Source organism: Cucurbita maxima, unplaced genomic scaffold (assembly GCF_002738345.1).
Source record: "Cucurbita maxima cultivar Rimu unplaced genomic scaffold, Cmax_1.0 Cma_Scf00071, whole genome shotgun sequence".
Classification (NCBI taxonomy): Eukaryota; Viridiplantae; Streptophyta; class Magnoliopsida; order Cucurbitales; family Cucurbitaceae; genus Cucurbita; species Cucurbita maxima.
This window is the reverse complement of record NW_019272087.1, coordinates 401,501-423,025: the sequence shown is the minus strand read 5'-3', so window position 1 is coordinate 423,025 and position 21,525 is coordinate 401,501. Positions and strand designations below refer to the sequence as shown.

The window sequence follows — 21,525 nt, the reverse complement described above, 5'->3', positions numbered from 1 at the left end:
TTCATCATATGGCGCGCCCAGCTCCTCCCCTATCTACGGAGTACGAAGCTTATGGGCTACCTCGATGGCACCAATGTCGCACCTGCCAAGTTGGTACCTTCCTCAACTGCGGCTGGTGCTGAGATGGTCTCTAATCCGGCCTATAATCAGTGGTATGATCAGGATCAACAGGTTCTTAGCGTTCTTCTCTCCTCCATGTCAGAGGAGATTCTTCACGATATGGTTGCTGCTACTACGTCCAAGGAGGCGTGGGATACCCTGCAACGGATGTTTTCATCGTCAACTCGTGCTCGCACTACTCAAATTCGTATTGAGCTCGCCACGTCCAAGAAACGAGATCAATCTGCTGCAGATTATTTTCGCAAGATCAAAGGGCTAGCCACCGAGTTGGCCGCCGCCGGCTCTGCCTTGCAGGATGATGATGTGATCGCGTATCTTCTTGCTGGTCTTGGCCCTGACTATGATCCCTTCGTCACCTCAATGACTACCAAGAGTGAACCCCTCACGCTTGATGATGTGTTTGCACATTTAATGACGTATGAAGCTCGCCAACTACAACACCAGGCTGAACTTCAGTTAAATCTTGGATCTTCTGCCAATTATGCTGGTCGTGGTGGTCAGCAGAAGAATCGTGGGCGTAGGGATCGTGGTCGTGGTCGTTCTCAAGGTTATGCATCCTCTCGTCCTGCTGGTGATCGTCGTGGCCCTTCTACTCGTCCTTTCTGCCAGATCTGTGGCAAAGTGGGGCATACTGCTATCCGCTGCTGGCATAGGATGGATGAGTCCTATCAAGATGAACCTTCTTCTGCTCCTCCCACGGCACTAGCGGCTACTTCCTCTTACAAGATTGACCCAAATTGGTACACTGACACAGGCGCTACGGATCATATCACCAGTGACCTAGATCGTCTCGCTGTGCGTGAACGCTATCATGGAGGTGAACAAGTTCAAGTCGGCAATGGAGCAGGTTTGCGTGTTTTGCATACTGGTCATTCTCTAATTAATACTGCTACTCGTCCTCTTGAATTGCGTAATATTTTGCATGTGCCTGAAATTTCCAAACATCTTCTTTCCGTTCATAAATTTTCTCGTGATAATGACGTATTTTTTGAATTCCATCCTTGGCATTTTTCTATAAAGGATCGACGGTCGAGGAAAAGTCTCCTAGATGGGAGGTGTGAATCTGGTCTTTATCCTATTAAGCCATCCGATGTCAATGATCTCAAGCATGCCTTGGTGAGCAGATCTACTACTCACGACCAATGGCATGCACGTCTTGGACATCCTTCATCTCAAGTAGTAAAATCAATTTTGCGTCTCAATAATATTTCGTGTGCTAGTGAGTCATCTTTGTCAATTTGTAATGCGTGTCAGTCAGCAAAAAGTCATCAGTTACCATATATTAGTTCTTTCCATAGGTCTTCGTCACCTTTGGAACTTATTTTTTCGGATGTTTGGGGCCCTGCACCTACATCTGTTGGGGGTTTTAAATATTATATTAGCTTCATTGATGATTTCAGTAAATTTTCGTGGATCTATTTGATGCATGATCGTACAGAAGCTCCTCGTATATTTTTGCAATTCCAAGCTCATGTTGAGCGCCTTCTAGATACTAAAATCAAGTGGGTCCAAACTGATTGGGGTGGGGAATATCAGAAAATTCATAACACATTTTTTCGTTCCCTTGGAATTGCTCATCGTGTTTCGTGCCCTCACACACATCAACAAAATGGGTCTGCTGAACGCAAGCACCGTCATATTGTTGAAACAGGCCTAGCCCTTCTAGCTCATGCTCATGTACCTATTAAATTTTGGGATGACGCGTTTCTTACAGCCACATATCTCATCAATCGTCTTCCTACTCGTGTCATCGATAACAAATGCCCCTTAGAGCATCTTTTTCATATCCCACCAAATTACTCTTTATTAAAAATTTTTGGGTGTGCTTGTTGGCCTCATCTTCGTCCTTATAACAAACAAAAGCTCTCTTTTCGATCAAAGGAATGTGTCTTTCTAGGCTACAGTTCTTTACATAAAGGGTATAAGTGTCTTGACACAGATTCTGGTCGTGTCTATATGTCTAGAGACGTCATATTTGATGAAAATGTTTTTCCATTCAAGAGAGTCCCACCTATTTCTTCCTCAATCATGCAGTCAACGCATAATGCTCCTGGTTTGGGTGCCTCACATTTGGGTAATAGCAGTACTAATTTGGAGAATGATCACATGCATATGTCTGTGCCTACTAACTCTTTGGATGCAGAAAATTTGGTGTCTACATCAACTTCGAAATTGCCGCAGCAATCCTCCGCGTCGCTGCCATGCGAATCGGCGTCGGTTGTTCAGCCAATGATTGAGGCCTCGACTCCTCCGCCAGTAGATGATATTGCACAATGCCCAGTCGAATCCTCGGCCGCTGGTCAACCAACTACTGTAGCATCGGTTGCTCCCCTCGCAACGGCTGATACGCCTGTCCCCTCAAATGTGGATCCTGCACCTACTACTCATCCGTATGGTACTCGATTGAAGCACAATATCAAGAAACCCAAGGTGCGTACAGATGGAACAATAACATATTTTGTAGTTCGGTCTTCTGCCTCTGAACCTACTTCACATATTACTGCTATGGAGCATCCCCTCTGGCGTCAGGCAATGAATGATGAGTTTCAGGCACTTCAAAAAAAATAAGACATGGCACTTAGTTCCTCCTCGTGCTGGTCTTAACGTTATTGATTGCAAATGGGTTTTCAAACTCAAGCAAAAGCCAGATGGCTCTGTTGATCGCTACAAAGCACGCCTGGTTGCTAAAGGGTTTAAACAGCAGTATGGCGTTGATTATGATGATACCTTCAGTCCAGTTGTTAAGCCCACTACCATTCGGCTCTTACTATCTCTTGCTATTTCTCGTGGTTGGGCTATTCGGCAGATTGATATTCAAAATGCTTTTCTTCATGGCGTTCTTAATGAAGATGTTTATATGAAGCAGCCCCCTGGATTTGTGGATTCTCAACATCCTGGTTATCTCTGCAAGCTGGATAAGTCGCTTTATGGCCTTAAACAAGCTCCGCGTGCTTGGTTTTCTCGCCTTAGCTCCAAATTATTACAGTTGGGTTTTACACCTTCAAAGGCTGATGTTTCTCTTTTCATTTTGAACCAGACGAGCATTCAGATGTATATCCTCATCTATGTTGATGACATTATTATTATCAGCTCATCTTCTACGGCTACTGATAAACTTCTTACACAGCTTCAGGATGATTTTGCTGTCAAGGATCTTGGCATTTTGAGTTATTTTCTTGGGATTGAGGTCCGCCATACTTCCAATGGACTTATTCTGACACAACATAAATACATTCAAGATTTATTGTCCAGAACCAATATGCTCACCTCCAAAGGTGTGCTCACACCTATGCTTCCTAGTGAGAAGTTATTATTGGATGGTGGTGAAAAGCTTTCGCCTGAGGATACTACTCGCTATCGGAGTGTCGTTGGTGCTCTCCAATATTTGTCTCTGACACGTCCTGATATATCGTTCTGTGTCAATAGAGTGTGTCAGTTCATGTCCTCCCCAACATCTATACATTGGACGGCAGTCAAACGAATTCTCCGTTATCTACATGACACTATTGATATGGGTTTGTGTCTTACAAAGTCCAGCACTGATTTGTTGAGTGCCTTTTTAGATGCTGATTGGGCCGGGAATCCTGATGATCGTCGAAGCACTGGAGGCTATGTAGTCTTCTTTGGTGGCAATCTTATCTCTTGGAGTTCGAGGAAACAATCAACAGTTTCTCGTTCTAGTACGGAGGCCGAATATAAGGCGGTTGTTGATGCCACTGCTGAATTAATTTGGATCCAAGTTCTCTTGCGTGAGCTCGGGATCTCGCAAGCGCGAGCACCTAGCCTGTGGTGTGACAACATTGGTGCCACCTACCTGTCCGCCAATCCAATTTTTCATCGACGGACGAAGCATGTTGAGGTTGATTACCACTTCGTTCGTGAACGAGTATCGACTCGTCAGCTTGATGTTCGACTTATTTCTTTGAAGGATCAGCTCGCCGATATCATGACAAAGCCATTACCAGCTCCTTCTTTTAGCAATTTTAGGCGCAATCTGAACTTAGTAGTACATCGTCCAGATTGAGGGGGGTGTTAAACGTAGAGTAAATCATATTTATGTATAGTAAGATAATCTAGTGATTTACTAGATTGTTACCAAATCTATGATTTACTGGTTTGTTACCAAATATATGATTTCATAGTTATTTGGTTTGTTACCAAATCTATGATTTCATAGTTTTGTTACCAAATCTATGATTTCATAGTTTGTTAACAAATCTATGATTTAGAATGTAATCTTCATTATACACATCTATAAATACATGAGGTCGTGACCCTAGGTCAGGTCATTGAGCCATTCAACCTAACAACCACTATACTACAATGACTCATAAAAATTAAATTACATGTTAACGCTCCACATTTTACCAATCGTCTTTAGAAAAAGTGATCCATTCTTAACCCTTTAGATTTTATCAATCGAAGATTCGGAACAAGTAATCCAATTTCAAATCTGGTGAAAATTGTCAAAAGAAAATTAAACTTATTATTGTCGGGGGTTCAAACTAAGGTCTCTCGAGTGACAAGCGGGAATTCTCACTACTGTATTACATCGACTTGTGAAAAATATATTATTTATTAACAAACGAAAAAAAAAAAAGAATCAAATTCCGAATTTCATTGTTGGGGAACAAACCCAAATCATCAGGTTCACCACTATCGAATTTCGAATTCAATTAAGACTATCCAAAAGAAAATAAAAATTGTCTCTACGGGTGATTAAACTCACGTGAATACTCACCACTCTACAAACTTTCGAAAAATATAATACTTGTTAACACACTAGATTTTATCAATCACCGTAACAACAAGTAATCCAATTTTGAATCCAATTAAAATCTTCAAAACAAGATTAAACTTGTTATTGTTGGGGATCAAACTCAGGTCACTCGAGTGAGAAGTAAGAATTCTCACACTTGTACTACAACGACCGAATGACAAGAGGAAATACTCACCACTTTACCACTACAACGACCTCTAAAAACATATTGTTTGTTAACACACAAGATTTCATAAACCATTTTTTAGGAAAAGCAATCAAGTTTTGACTTCCGTCAAACTACCGTTGTTGGGGATCGAACTCAAACTACCGGCACGACAGGTTCACCACTGTCCAATTTTGAATTTCGTTAAAACTACCAGCATAAAACTAAAATCGCCGTTGCCGGAGATCGAACCCGGGATACCTGCGTGACAGGTAGGAATACAAACCACAATGCTGCAACGACTTAAAAAATAAATTATTTGTTAACGCTCAAGATTTTACAAATCATCTTTAGAAAAAGTGATCCATTGTTAACGCTCTAGATTTAATCAAGCGAAGATTCGGAACAAGTAATCGAATATCAAATTCGGTGGAAAATGTCAAAAGAAAATTAAACTTATTATTATCGGGGTTCAAACTAAATACAAACCACTACAACGACCTCTAAAAACATATTATTTGTTAACACAAGATTTCATAAACCATTTTGTAGGAAAAGCAATCAAGTTCCGACCATGACGAATTCACCGCTGTCGAATTTCGTTAAAACTACCAAAATTAAAATCGTCGTAACGCCCCAGATTTTACCCATCGTCTTTAGAAGAAGTGATCCATTGTTAACGCTCTAGATTTTATCAATCAAAGATTTGGAATCAGTAATCAAATTTCAAATTCGGTGAAAATTGTCAAAAGAAAATTAAACTCATTATTGTCGGGTTCAAACTAAGGTCTCTCGAGTGACAAACGAGAATTCTCACTACTGTATTACATTGACCATGGTAAAATATATTATTTGTTAACACACGAGAGAAAAATGAATCCAACTCCTAATTTCGTTGTTGGGGAACAAACCGAAATCATCTGGTTCACCCCTACCGAGTTTCGAATTGAATTAAAACTATCCAAAAGAAAATTAAAATCGTCGCTGTGGGGGATCAAACTCGTGGGAATACTCACCCATCTATAATGACGACTTTTGAAAAATGTAATATTTGTTAACACCAGATTTTATCAATCGCCGTTACATAAAGTAATCCAATTTTGAATCCGATTAAAATTGTCAAAACAAGATTAAACTTGTTATTATTGGGGATCAAACTCAGGTCACTCGGGTGACAAGCAGGAATGCTCACCCTTGTACTACAACGACCTCTGGAACATAATAACTCGAGTGACAAGCGGAAATACTCACCACTTTACCACTACAACGACCTCTAAAAACATATTATTTGTTAACACACAAGATTTCATAAACCATTTTTTAGGAAAAGCAATCCAACTTTTATCAAACTACCGTTGTTGGGGATTGAACCCAAACTACCTACATGACAGGTTCACCGCTGTCTAATTTCAAATTCTGTTAAAACTACCAAAATAAAACTAAAATCACCGTTGTCAGGGATCGAACCCAGGTTCACCGCTGTCCAATTTCAAATTTCGTTAAAAATACCGAAATAAAATTAAAATCGCCATTGCTGGGGATCGAACTCGGGTCACCTGCATGACAGGCTGGAATACTCACCACTATACTACGACTCATAAAAAATAAATTATTTGTTAACGCTCCAAATTTTACCGATTGTCTTTAGAAAAATTGATCCATTGTTAACGCTCTAGATTATATCAATAGAAGATTTCGAACAAGTAATCCAATTTCAAATCCGGTAAAAATTGTCAAAAGAAAATTAAGCTTATTATTGTCGGGGTTGAAACTAAGGTCTCTCGAGTGATAAGCGGGAATACTCATGACTGTATTACATCGACCTCTGAAAAATATATTATTTTTTAACACATGAGAGAAAAAAGAATACAATTCCGAATTTCGTTGTTGGGGAATAAATCCAAATCATCTAGTTCACCACTACCGAATTTTAAATTCAATTAAAACTATCCAAAAGAAAATTAAAATCATCGTTGCGGGGGATCAAACTCGCGTGAATACTCACCACTCTACAACGACGACTTTCGAAAAATTTAATATTTGTTAACACACAAAATTTTATCAATTACAAAAAGTAATCCGATTAAAATTTTCAAAACAAGATTAAACTTGTTATTGTTGAGGATCAAACTCAGGTCACTCAAGTGACAAGCAGGAATGCTCACCTTGTACTACAACGACCTCTTAAAACATATTATTTGTTAACACACAAGATTTCATAAACCATTTTTTAGGAAAATCAATCCAGTTCCAATTTTCCTCAAACTACCGTTGTTGGGGATCGAACCCAAACTACTGGCATGACAGGTTCGCCACTGTCAAATTTTGAATCCCGTTAAAACTACCAAAATAAAACTTAAATCACCCTTGCCGAAGACTAAACCCAGGGTCACCGACGTAATAGGTAGGAATACTCACCACTATACTACAACAACTCATAAAAAATAAATTATTTGGTAACGCTCCAAATTTTACCAATCGTCTTTAGAAAATGTGATCCATTGTTAACGCTCTAGATTTTATCAATCGAAGATTCAGAACAAGTAATCCAATTTCAAATCCGGTGAAAATTGTCAAAACAAAATTAAACTTAATATTGTCGGGGTTCAAACTTAGGTCTCTCGAGTGACAAGTGGGAATACTCACTATTGTATTATATCGACCTCCGAAAAATATATTATTTGTTAACACACGAGAAAAAAAAAGGAAACAAATTTTGAATTTCATTGTTGGGGAACAAACCAAAATCATCCGATTCACCACCATCGAATTTCGAATTCAATTAAAATTGTCCAAAAGAAAATTTAAATTGACGCTGCAGGAGATCAAACTCAGGTCACCTGCGTGACAGGCGGGAATATTTACCACTATAGAACGACGACTTTTGAAAAGTATAATATGTTATTGTAGATTACCATAATGCTCCATTGGTTTAGATTTTGGAGGACCATGATGTTTTATTTATTATATAAGGCTAGAAAGAAAATATGCTTGATTAGTATATGAGTTGGGCTACATGAATTAGTGTTGTATGCATGATATAAGAAAATACAAAAATGCCCCAATGATGAAATTTGTGATGAATGATGTTTTAAATGCTTTCGTAGAAAGGATGGGCTATTGTTATTTATGCTCTAGGTGATTAATGGATGCTATCTCCCCATTGAGCTTGTTTTACTTGTATGTGTGCATGATATATTATGTGTTAGCTTTAGGTGTTTGATTGTATGTTCTTCTTGTGTTGCGTGTTTATCTACACAGAGGTAGGGCCTTAAATTTAGGTTTGCTAGACGATGAGCTAGGTTAGGACATCTTAAAAAATGATGACATTCTTATCCTAACAAGTGGGTTACACTCTCTTTTATCTGAACCATTTGAAATTGACCAAATGTGAGTTCCAGCCAAAAAGTTAGGACAATAATTGAGAGATGAATGGCCTAACCGGCCACTTTTATGAGAAGTTTCATAAATTAATACTTTAATCCTATTAGTGTTTAGTGATGCAAATAAACTTTTCAAGGATTTTCAAGGATGACAAACGGACTAATTATGAAAATACTAAAATTTAACTTTTGCATTGTTAGAACTTGAATTCTCTATTATATATGATTGAGGATGACTGACTGTTTAACTAATTGTGTTCCCAAACCTTCACCACCTTCCCCATTCAAAGTGGAGTGGTATTAATGATGGAATCAAAACTTAAGAGTTTCCATTAACGGAGAAAATGAATTTTTGTGATGAAACTAATAGAATTTTTCGAGATAACAATCGCATTCAGCCTTCATAGTACGATAATAAGGATGAGAACCTACAAATTAAACTTAAAGCTCAACTTACCGTAAATCTAATCGGTTATGGAATAGGAAAATGTCAAAGACTTATCGATTTATCATCAATGGGGTCAGGATCTCCAAATAATAACAACAAACCTAAATGGAAGAATAAACTATGCATACACAGATATTGGGTACATGAGAAACTTTTTCCCGTTTAACACCACCTTTGGGAACATTCATACACCATTAAATGATTCAATTTAGTTAAATTTGACATTGCTTCTTTTGAGGGTAAGTACTTCGTTTCCCAACCATACTGGTAAAGATTCAACTCCATTAAAATTCTCAACATTCAACGATCTTAAAGCAGTGAGAAGCTCAAGTTGTCGAGAAAGTTGTGTTAAACTATTAGTTTCTTGTCTCATGCAACTCAAAAACTTCCCGCAAATTGAAGGGTATTAATTGAAAGTTTTCAATTCTTAATGAAGACAAGCTTGGGATATTTTGCAAATTTGGAGGGGAGATATCATCACCAAAGTCGCCTCTACACAAATCTTCGAGTGAGCTACATGATTTTAACCAATTTGGTAGCTTTATCAAACTTGTACGGTTATAAATGCTTAGATTTCAAAGCTTTGGAAGACTACGAAAGCTTGAAAATAACCTTGCATTAACAGGGTTAACTCCAACCTCTAGCTATGAGTTGCAAAAATGTTTGGAATTTTCGTTAGTTTGAGACAATAACGAATGACTAAATTTTCGAGATCAAGAAAAGTTGTGCAGCTCGAGATAGTAGCAACTTCTTCCTATATGTCTACACTTTTCATGGGTAAAATTTTAAATGTTTTCAATTTAGGGAATAAAGTTCTACTATCACCATAATTCCCATAAAATTCATCTCCAATACTTTTTACACCACTTAATCAAAAAATCAAGCTTGGAACAATGTCCAAAGATTGGTAAAGTTTCACATCTTTTGCATCTATATAGACATAGCTTAACCAAGTTTTCAACAAAAATACCATTTAACATAAGTAAACCTGCAAAGTTATGAATCGTGAATGCTTGAAGGTTTTTGTGTGGTTGAAGCCCTTCCAACACATTTAAATCAGTGTATCACTTTTTTCTCTTTGAATACTCCATTTAATATATAGTTCAGAAATATTTTCTTTCTCTACAAAATTTGTAGCCACGACCTCGTGTTTACTTTTGGCTTGCTCGAGATATAAAAAGTTTAACTTACATTTAAGGTCTTTTAAAGGTCCAAGCTCCTCAATCTTACATCCGTCATCACACCCAACTACAAAATCAAAAAGCGTTTGAAGTTGAGTCATTCGACTTAAATGTTTAGACACTTGCTTAATTTGATGTGAAGGAAAAAGATAAAATTCTAAATGCCTTAAGTTGACCAAATTTCTCAACTTTGTAGGAAGCATTATTGTCCTTCCAACCTTCAAAGTTGTCGAAGTCGGTAGATTGTAAAGCAAAACAATAGATTTCGGAAGCTCCCTTATTCTAGATATTGAAATGTCAAGATACTTCAAATGCTTCAATTTACTGATTGTATCTCGCAATTCAGTTATGAACCCATAACAAATAATTAAAACGTGCAAGTATATTAAGTTGGTGATCATTTCTTGATTATCAAAAGATACATTTTCACAACAATAAACTATTCTTCTACTTTAATAGATTGAAAGAACTTCACCCCTTGAGATTTTTCATCCTTTACAAGGTAACTTCTCAAATTTTGATCATTTGAAATAGCACATGCAACGTCCTATATTAGATCATGCATCTTACAATATATAATTTTTTCTCTCTTATCCTTGACAACATCTTGTAACAAGGAACGAGACAACAAAATAACAAAATACCTCGCTCCAATATCCTCCACCATTACATTGTTTCCATTGGGGAGTTGAATAAACCCCCCGTGCTATTCACATTTTAACAAACTAGGTGGGAAATTTGAATAGTAGGCAAAACATTGATTCAATGAGGAAGATGGTAGATGGTTCACGCTTAATTTGATTGTGGATAAAATAAGATTATCGTTTGGCAATTCAATTCTCCCTATATTTTCCAAAGTCGATTGCAATACCTCATCGTTCTTGCATGATTTCACCATTCCTCCAAACACTTTCACAACCAATGGAATGCCACCAATTTTTTAACAAGTTGTCCTCGAATGATTATTGGTAAAACACTTTCAAATGCACATTTTTTAAATAAAAACCAACAATGATCATCCTCAAATGATGTTTGTAATCTTAAACGTCTAGACTGTCAAGATTGACCACATCTAACAGAGGATCAAGCTATTTTCGGGAGATTCTCGCTTACTTCCAACTGTCTTCTCTGTTGTTTTGCTTCCTCTTACTTTGCTTTCTCATTCTTATGGATAATAAATGTTTAGTTGAGCAATTAATTTTTCAAAAATTAAAATTTTAGGAGCCTTCAAATTTAAATAATATATTTATAAGTTAATAAAAAAATGACTAAAAAATTATTAAATAAATTTATTCAAGGGGTTTTTCTTTCCTTATAAGCAAATAAAATTTAAATTATATCCGTTTAAATTTTGTAATATTCTAAAAATTTAATAAATAAATTAACTAATAAATTACTAAAAATGTTACCATAGCTCGAGTTGCTAGATCCTCTATTCATAGATAGCAAGTTTAGACTCAAATATCCAAATGTTAAACACAACTCTGAGAAACACATTTTTTTTATGAAGATCAATCAAGAAAAGATTACACAAAACAGCACTTTGGTTTTTCTTGGATACAATAGTTAAGGTACATAGCAATATAATTATAATTTTACTTACGCTAATGAACACATTAAAAAAAAAGTACAAACAAAAGAAACAAACATAAACGAGTCTGACCTGGCTTGAGGACAACTTCTGCTACACTTTTGGTTTTTCTTGGATACAATAGTTAAGGTACATAGCAAAAATGTTAACATAACTGGAGTTGCTATATCCTCTATTTTAGTAATTCAATTGAGTTAGATTTGACCTAGCTTCTTTTGAGGGCAACCTTTTCAAATTTATGTACCAACATAATACCAATGTCTCCAAAGATGTAATGTTTTCCAACCATTCTGGCAAAGATTCAATGTCATTAGAACTCTCAATATACAACGATCTTAAAGCAATGAGGATCTTAAATTGTCGAGGAAGTTATGTTAAGCTATTAGCTCCTCTATCATGCAACTCAAGATCTTCAAGTGAAATGAAGGGTATCAATCGACTCTAATCATAACGCTTCATTGGCCTTTTAACGGTCAACTTTTTCAAATTATGAATACCACCAAGCCCTTCTGGCAAATTATTAAAGTTATCGAGTCCTAATGAAGACAAGTTTGAGATATTTTGCAAAGCTGGAGGGGAAATATAATCCCGAGAGTAGATCCACAAATCTTCGAGTGAGCTACAAAACTCTAACCAGTTTGGTAGCATTACCAAACTTATACAATATTCAATGGGTAGAAATCGAAGTTTTGGAGGACTTTGAAAGCTTGAAATTAACCTTGCATTAATGGTGTCAATTTTCAACCTCTAACTATGAGTTGCAAAAATGTTTAGAATACACATTAGTCTCAATGATTAAGCTTTCGAGATGGGAAAAGTTGTACAATTTGTCAGAGTAGCAACTTCTTTCCATTGCTCGAAACAAATCATGTTCAAAATATGAAAGGTTTTCCGTTTAGGAAATTAAGTTCTACCATCCTTATAATTCACATAAAATTTCTTAACCCATCAATTTTAAGAGCCTCAAGCGTAATGATCTAAAATAAATAAATAAATGTATATATGTGTTGTATTGATATTTAATAGTAATTATTATTATTATTATTATTATGATAATTATGAAACAAATTATTTAATTAATTAAAAAAAAAAAACAGCTGTGTCAAGCAATTCTTATAATGGAGGGAGAGGATAGTGACACAAGTGGGTGGGAGATGTGAACCGAGGAGAGAAAGGTTTGTGAGTTGGTGGAATGAAAATTATAAAGGTCGGGTAAGAATGTTAAAAACTTAGGACAGAGGAACAGAAAAAAGAAAGAAAAAAAAAGAGAGAGAGAGAGAGAAAACAGAGGAAGGAGAGTTTTTACCCATATGCTCGGTAAATCATAAGGTTCTACAGCGTTTGTTGTGTTAGTGTGCAAACGTGAGGATGGGGGGACGAGTGTGATGATTTTCAGCCATTGAAGCTCTAAATTTAAGATGATTTAAGCGTTTATCCCAAAGGAAACGCAAGGAAGAAGGAGAGGCATGTGCAATACACGCAGGGCGCGTGGTAGTCTACGAGTGAGAGTGCGACTGTGCGCAGATCAGGCGCGTGAGAAAAGCACACCAAGTGTGTGCAGGCGCGTGAGGGCGCGTGTGGTGCTATTTTGATTCCCTGTTTGTTCCGTTTGACTCCTTTTGACTTGTCCTATCAAGATTGCTCTACAATTATCTTGAAAATCGTGAAATATAGGTCTAATTGGAAGGAATTGGGTTGAAATACCCTATTAAACGTACAACGAAGGGAAAAAGGGATTCAAAACCAAGTAAGTAGCATATCATGCTTTAAACTAGTTCTTAATTTGTTTTACAACATGCGAGTATGTTGTTTCCATGACTAAGAGCTTAGTATGTTAATATGTGCTATGATAATATTGACGGATTATTTGTGTATTGTGACTGCTTACCTGTGATGTAAGCATATTATAAATGATTACTAGAATGTTCTATGTGTCGAACATTATAAACGTATGAAAGCATGCATCGGATGTGAGTATGCTAAGCATGTTAATGGAAAGGTTATGACTCTAGAATATGTTGAGTCATGGCCTAATTATATGAGTATTGTAGTCTACTAATTTCAGCGTTGTTCCTGACCAACGCGCTGTGTGCTAAGTTAGAGAGAATGAGTACTCCTGTTCGTTGGTATATGAGATATACAGGCCGCCAAAGAAATTAGTAGACGGGTTGTATTTGACCAAGAGCAAGGCTTACATACGAGTCCAAAATTCTAGATAAGCATATAGAGAGAGTTAGTAAACTAAGCTGGAGGTAGCTGAGATACCTCATTAACGAATAGGTGGCCCTAGAAAGAGAAACTAAGAGTCAATTGCGTATAAAACTTAAAAACGCCTGGAAATATTAGTTATAACTTATGAAAGATAAGTTAGCTACTTACTGGATAATTAATTATTCATCAAAATTATTTTAACTTTTCTTTCCAAATTTAGATGATGCAGGCTAACCGAGGTCGAGACCAGCGGGCTAGAGACTATTGGGAATCCATGTCTTGGCCTGTTTATGTAATTATACTTTCGTTGTTTAAAATTTAGGTTGGTTGATAATGTTTTAGATGTTTATGAAAAGGCTTTGGAAAACTTTTGCAAAATTATGATTGGTTGTCGGAGTTTGTTATCGAAGTTTGTTATCGGAGTCGATGGTAACTCTTGTAAATCACGTTGTCAATGAGCTGGTGTTACAAGTTAGTATCAGAGTCTATGTTATATGTTCTATAGACAATCTAGAATAGACAGTATGAGTCCCTCTAGTCCAGCTCAACGGTATCTCTCCTCGATCAGGTAAGTGATGCACATCTAAGTTGTAGTAAAGAATAGTATGAATAGTTTAAATGAATTGATTATGATCACTTAATTATGTGTGTGACAGATATGGTAGTATTTAAGAGTTTAAACCTTGGTACGTCCAATGTGGACCCTGGGAATGAGGAGCAGCTTGTAGAAGGAACTGCTCCAGCAGAGGTAGATCCGGAGCCTACTACTCCGTCGGCATCGAGAGATCAGTCAACTGTTGTGATTACTTTGGAAGCATTGCAATCATTGATTGAGAGTCAAGTAGATCAGGCGGTGTAGAGCCGTGTGGATCAGGCGGTACAGGCAGCTTTTGTTGGTCTTGGGAGCCATGCGGCTCCGACAGCACCTGTATCTAGCCATGTGACTCTAGTGTCTGGAGCACCAGGAGTAGGTGTTCAGGCAGCAATACCTCCAACAAGTTTGACGGAGCTACCTGGTATAGCGGTGGTGACACAGGCACCACCGCGGGTAGTAACTTATGGGCGACGATATATGACAAAGGAAAGTGAGTATATACAAGATTTTATGAAACTTACCCGGCCAACTTTTAGAGGAAAGGGGACTGATCCTAGGCAGCTGAATGGTGGCTAGAATGTATCGAAACAAAGTTTACATTCTTCAACTGCTTGGAGAATAATAAGATGTTGTGTGCCACACATATGTTAAAGGGACCGGCCCATTTTTGGTGAAAATCAAAGAAGCCAAAGATGGAGGCTGGTGGAGCCTCAATCGCATAGGTGACATTTAAACATGAATTTTGTAAGAAATATTATCCTGCTCTAGCAAGATTGCGAAACCGAAAAGCTTTTATGCAACTGGAAAGGGTAATATGTCAGTAGAGGAGTATTAGGCAGAATTCACTTGATTATCTAGATTTGTTCATCTTATGGTGGCTACTGAGGAAGAGAAGACAGATCTCTTCATCCAGGGTTTGAGACAAGAGATATAGGGATCCGTGTCTGCTCATGCTTCTCAAGATTTCGTTACTGCTTATAATGCTATGGTGAAATTAGATGCTACCACCTCGAGGAGTAATCAGGGTTCCAATTGTCAGATGCGACCAAGTGGTAAACAAAAATTTACTCAAATATCCTCGAGTTCACAACAGCAGGCAGTACAGCGACGAGTAGATCGTCGGTCTTCTTCAAGTGAAGGGAAGGTCGTCTGTGAAAAATGTGGGTTGACTCATGAGGGACCTTGTACTGCTGCAAACAAGACATATTATAATTGTGGTAAGAATGGCCATCTTGCTAGAGTGTGTCAAAATGCAAAGAATCCTAGTGTGGTATGCGCGAGAGGCCGCTCCAGGAGCAGGAGGTTAGTCGAGGCTTGGAGGATAACCTCAGGCTCGAGGTAAAGCCTTTGCCATGACGAGCAAGGCAGCAGGCATGCCAGCTCGGTAGTGACAGATACATTACCTACTTGTGGCTACTTTACTTAATCTGTATTTGATTCGGGCTCGACGTATTCTTTTATATCATTATCTTTTGTTCGTCAAGCTCGACTTGAGTTAGAGCCTCTAAGTTATGAGGTTCTAGTTTCTACACCTTCAAAATTCATATTAATGACTTGTGGAAAGGTGAAACTGGATAAGGTGGTAGTATCTGGCCAACCATTAGACGTGATGTTAATGGTGCTAGATATGTATGATTATGACATTATTTTGGGCATGGATTGACTATCTGCTCATCAAGCCAGTATCAATTGTTATAAGAAGGAGATTGTTTTTCACCCCAATGGGAAAGAGCTTCCAGTTTCAGGGTACGAAGCCGGGAAATGTTCCCAAAACAATAACTACTTTAAAGGCTAGGAAGTTGATTAGTCACGATGTTGTGACATTCTTGGCTAGTGTGGTAGAAGTGAGACGAGTTGATACAGATGTATCAGCTGTATCTGTGGTGAATGAGTTTCTGGATGTCTTCCCTGATGAGTTGCCTGGCTTGCCATCAGAGCGGGAAGTCAACTTTGGCATTGAACTTGAACCAGGGACGACACCTATCTCTAAAGCTTCTTACAGGATGGCTCCCGCGGAATTGAAAGAGTTGAAGCTGCAATTACAGGAGTTGTTGAACCAAGGGTTCATACGACCTAGTGTGTCACCATGGGGAGCTCCGGTGTTGTTCATGAAGAAGAAGGACGATACACTCCGTCTCTGTATTGATTACAGGGATCTGAATAAGGTGACCATTAAAAATAAGTATCCCTTGCCGCAGATTGACGACTTGTTTGACCAGCTTCAAGGGGCAACAGTATTTTCGAAGATTGATCTACGTTCTGGTTATCACCAGATAAGAGTCAAAGAAGAGGACATACCGCAGACGGTCTTTCATACTCGATATGGGCATTATGAGTTTATCGTGATGTCCTTTGGCTTGACTAATGCCCCTGTTGTGTTTATAGAGTTGATGAATCGAGTATCCCAGGATTTCCTGGATTCTTTTGTGATTGTGGTCATTGATGATATATTGGTCTATTCCAAGACAAATAATGAACATGTAGAACATTTGAGAAAAGTTTTGTTGTTCTACGTGAAAAAAAAAAAAAAAAAAAAACTATATGCTAAATTCTCGAAATGTGAGTTTTCGCTTCAGAAGGTAGTATTCCTTGGTCATGTGGTATTCAAGGATGATATAGTTGTTGATCCAGCAAAGGTGAAGACAGTTATAGGTTGGGCTCAACCAACTACAGTTACTGAGGTGAGAAGTTTCCTAGGTTTAGCAGGATACGATAGGCGATTTATTAAGGACTTTGTAAAAATTGCAGCGCCTTTGACTCAGTTAACTCGAAAAGGAAAGAAATTTGAGTGAAGTCGAGCTTGTGAAAGGAGTTTGCAAGAACTCAAGGAATGACTGGCATCAGCCCCAGTGCTTAATGTACCCAACGGTACTGGGAATCTAGTAATTTATAGTAATGCCTCTAAGAATAGGTTGAGTTGCGTACTTCTACTGAACGGGAGAGTTATCGCTTATGTCTCCCGACAGTTGAAGGATTATGAATGCAACTACTCAACTCATGATTTAGAGTTAGCTACTGTGGTGCTTGCTCTGAAGATATGGAGACATTATCTGTACGGTGAGAGGATACAAGTTTATACCGATCATAAGAGTCTCAAATATCTGTTCACACAGAAAGAGCTTAACATGAGGCAGCATCGATGGTTGGAGTTATAAAAGATTATGATATGAAGATCCTACATCTCCCTGGTAAAGCTAATCTGGTAGCTGATGCCTTGAGTTGTAAGACAAATCACTCATCTACAATGTTGACGAGACAACCCAACATTCAGATGAAGTTTGAACAAGCTTATATAGTTATTTTGGTCAGGGAAGCGACAACTCAGTTAGCTCTTATGACTATCTGCCAACGTTGCAGTAACTAATTATTCAGGGTCAATAGAGGGACCCTTATTTTGCAAAAGTCGTGAAACAACTTGAGACTGAACAAGTCAAGGATTTCTTGATAATGGGTGATGGATGTTTGAAGTGGCGAAATTGAACTTATGTGTCAAATGATGTGGAGATCAAGAAAAATTCTATCTGAGACACATGAGTCACCCTATACCGTACATCTAGATACCACAGAGATGTATCAGGATTTGAAAACATGATTTTGGTAATATAAGATAAAGAAAGATGATGTTAAATATGTGAGTAGGTGTTTAACTTGTCAACAAGTTAAGGCACCTAGACAGAAACCCAATGGATTATTGCAATCTCTGAATGTGCCAATGGAAGTGGGAAAAGTACATGCAGGGTGTGTGGTAGTCTGCGAGTGACTGTGCGGAGATCAAGCGCGTGAGAAAATCACACCAACTGTGTGCAGGTGCATGAGGGCGCGTTTGGTACTATTTTGGTTCCCAGTTTGTTCCGTTCAACTCCTTTTGACTTGTCCTATCAAGATTGGTCTATAATTATCTTTAAAATCGTGAAATATAGGTCTAATTGGATGGAATTGGGTTGAAATACCCTATTAAACGTACAACCAGGGGAAAAAGGGATTTGAAACCAAGTAGCATATCGTGCTTTAAACTAGTTCTTAATTTGTTTTACTACATGCGAGTATGTTGTTTACATGAGCTTAGTATGATAATATGTGCGATGATAATATTGACTGATTATTTGTGTATTGTGACGACTTGCCTGTGATGTAAGCATGTTATTATGTGTCGAACATTATAAAGTATGAAAGCATGTATCAGATGTGAGTATGTTAAGCATGTTAATGGAAAGATTATGACTCTAGGATATGCTTATAGATTGTTGAGCCATGACCTAATTATATGAGTATTGTAGTCTACTAATTCCCGCTGAGTTCTTGACCAACGCGTTGTATGCTAAATCAGAGAGAATGAGTACTCCTGTCCGTTGGTATATGAGATATACAGGCCACCAAAGAAATTAGTAGACTGGCCGTATTTGACCGAGAGCGAGTCTTACATACGAGTCCAAAATTCTAGATAAGCATATAGAGAGAGTTAGTAACCTAAGCTGGAAGTAGCTGAGATACCTCATTAACGAATAGGTGGCCCTAGAAAGAGAAACTAGGAGTCAATTATGCTTTCGTTGTTTAAAATTTAGATGGATTGAAAATGTTTTACTTGATTTTTATGAAAATGTATTGGAAATTTTTTGCAAAATTATAGATTGGTTGTCGGAGTTTGTTATCGGAGTCGATGGTAACTCCTTTAAATCGCGCTGTCGATGAGCGGGTGTTACATCAAGTTTGGACAACTTTCCTAACATGAGTAAAGTTTCACATTTGAACTATCAGAGAGACATAGTTCAACCAAGTTTTCAACAAAAATACTATTGAGTAGAAGTTCTCCTACAAAATAATAAATCATCAATGCTCGAAGGTTTTTTGTGTGGTTGAAGCCTGTCCAGCACATTCAAAATATTGTCATCAAGGTCTTCTCTGTCCATACCCCATCTAAAGGTCTTCTCTATCCATACCCATCTAAGATATGTTGGAATATTTTCTTTCTCAACTAAATTTGCAGCCAAGGCCTTTAGCCAGTTATGTACCACCGTAAGCATTACGATTTTAAAACGTATTTGGTAAGAAGTGATTTTCACACCCTTATAAGGGATGCTTCATTCTCCTCTCTAATCGAAGTGAGACCTCACGTTCCATCCCCTTTGAGAGACTAGTGTCCTCGCTGGTATGATTGTGCAAGGCACCAATCAGATTAAGACTCGACAATATTTGATTTATAATGTGAATGAGAGTATCATATACCATGATCTTGTATAACATTGGATCATATGCGACTATTTCTTTATCCATTTCTTTTTTTTTTTATTTACTCTATCCCGACTATGTAAAATTTTGGAGTTAGTGTGTTGGAAAGAATTGAGGAAACCAAGAAATGCATGGCTGACCACATTGAATAATAGCCATAAATACAGACCACAACTATCAACAACCTTCCATCTCTATTAATTACCTCCCAATTCTTCCTCATCCAAACCAGTTTCAGACATGGAGATATCATTACGCTTTCACTCAGCAACCACGGCAGCGGTGATTCTTATGACGGCCATCTGGCTGACTTCCCCTGGCCCGGGCGACGCCAAGCTGTGCGGGGACTGCATCAGGGACAGGATGGCGCTCAACTGCCCAGCCTGCGCACCGCCTCTGCGCTGCATGGCGCACTGCCTGTGGGGCGGCGGTTCAAGGACGAGGTGCGTTAAGCAGTGCGATGGCGGCGGTGCATGGCCGAGTGTGTGGAGTTGCAAGCGTTGCATGTGGAGTTGCAAGTGCAGTTGTACCTCTTCTTCTTAGAGCGCATGATTATTATATGGAATATTATTATATGTCTGAAGCTTTAATAATCTTAATCTAAATCAAATTGGTTACATAATTAAACAAAATAAAAAAATAAAAAAATAAAAAAAGAGGGCTTAGCTGATCCAATAGGTAAAGGCAAGGCCGGCCAGCAAGAGGGAGAGAGTGAGATAAGAAATGGCGAAGGGCGTTGAAGACGTGGAAGGGGATGGTGGAACTGCTGCTGACTCACCACCCCCCTCCGACATGTCGTCCCTTGAGCCAACTCCTGTCGTCCCCGCCTTCTGTTGTTGGGCCTCCACATGCACCTGCAGTTTGAGGCCCTTCCTGCACCTCTCTGCTCTGCTACTCGCGAAGTAACGGATTCCCTCTCCGTTCAAGGCGACGATATCTATGCCGTCCCTATACTCCCTGATGAACCTGCTTACATCGCACGCTTTGAATTCCTCCTTCCTTTCCAGCTCCACCACATTACCGTGTGCCACAGAGTACGCGAACCCTACCCCCAGCATTACTCTTTTATTTCATATTTTTACTATTAATAAACCCGGTTCCGATTCCCATTTTCCGGGAATCCCAAAACAAAATTTCTCACACAAAAAGAAAACGCATTAAAAACAAAACGAAAAAGGAAAAAAGAAAACGAATGGATCTTACAGATCTTATCTCCGACTCTGAATATTCTACCGGCCGACCAAGACGCAATGTTCGAATCCACGTCCCATCCCCTGTCGCCGCCGACGACGTGGTGCGTCTCCGCTCCGGCAAAGGGCGCCGCGGTGGTGACAATAAATGCCGCCGTCAAAAGCGCTGCTAGGTTATTCGGAGTGGGCATGGCGCTGTGTTGATCTCGTGTGAGTTGAAATAAAATGAATGGAAAGAAGAGAATGAATTTAGAAAAGCGATAGGGTTTGGTTTGATTTTGTTTTCTTAAGGCTCTATTAACCAACTAAACTATTATGTTTTTATTTTAAAATTTTATTATTATTGTTTATTTTTAGTTTCTTTGTATTTATTTATTTTTATTATTGTTTATTCTTATGGCCACCACTTGTTTCAACTTACACGCTCGGGATAACGTGTGGGTTGGGTCAACATGCGGGTCTCGAGTTGCCCAACTGCAGTCTCGAGGAGGATCACATCATACAGGTGTACTACATTTGCCTTTTGTGTTTTTCTATGACGATCAAGCTACACCTCGCTCGCTATTTGCTCCAGTGATCTTGTCTTATGATCGTGATGTTACGGAATCTACACACAGTGGTAATTATGAGAAAAGAAAATAACCTAACATCCATC

At 38.4% G+C, this 21,525-nt stretch overlaps 1 protein-coding gene and 1 non-coding gene across 2 annotated transcripts; one reads left to right on the top strand and one right to left on the bottom strand.

The window, feature by feature from the left end:
- Positions 1–405: 405 nt before the first annotated feature.
- LOC111472435 lies at positions 406–545 on the top strand. The gene has a single exon (XR_002715417.1). It is a non-coding gene; the product is annotated as a small nucleolar RNA Z247 (small nucleolar RNA).
- Positions 546–19,796: 19,251 nt separating this feature from the next.
- Positions 19,797–21,134, bottom strand: LOC111472426 (cucumber peeling cupredoxin-like). The gene is made up of 3 exons (XM_023118086.1): positions 20,884–21,134; positions 20,339–20,725; positions 19,797–19,969 (listed from the first exon to the last, which is right to left on the bottom strand). Exons 1-2 carry the CDS (start codon positions 21,059–21,061, stop codon positions 20,343–20,345), a joined length of 561 nt encoding a protein of 186 aa, XP_022973854.1. The 5' UTR covers positions 21,062–21,134; the 3' UTR covers positions 19,797–19,969; positions 20,339–20,342.
- Between the last annotated feature and the right edge of the window lie 391 nt (positions 21,135–21,525).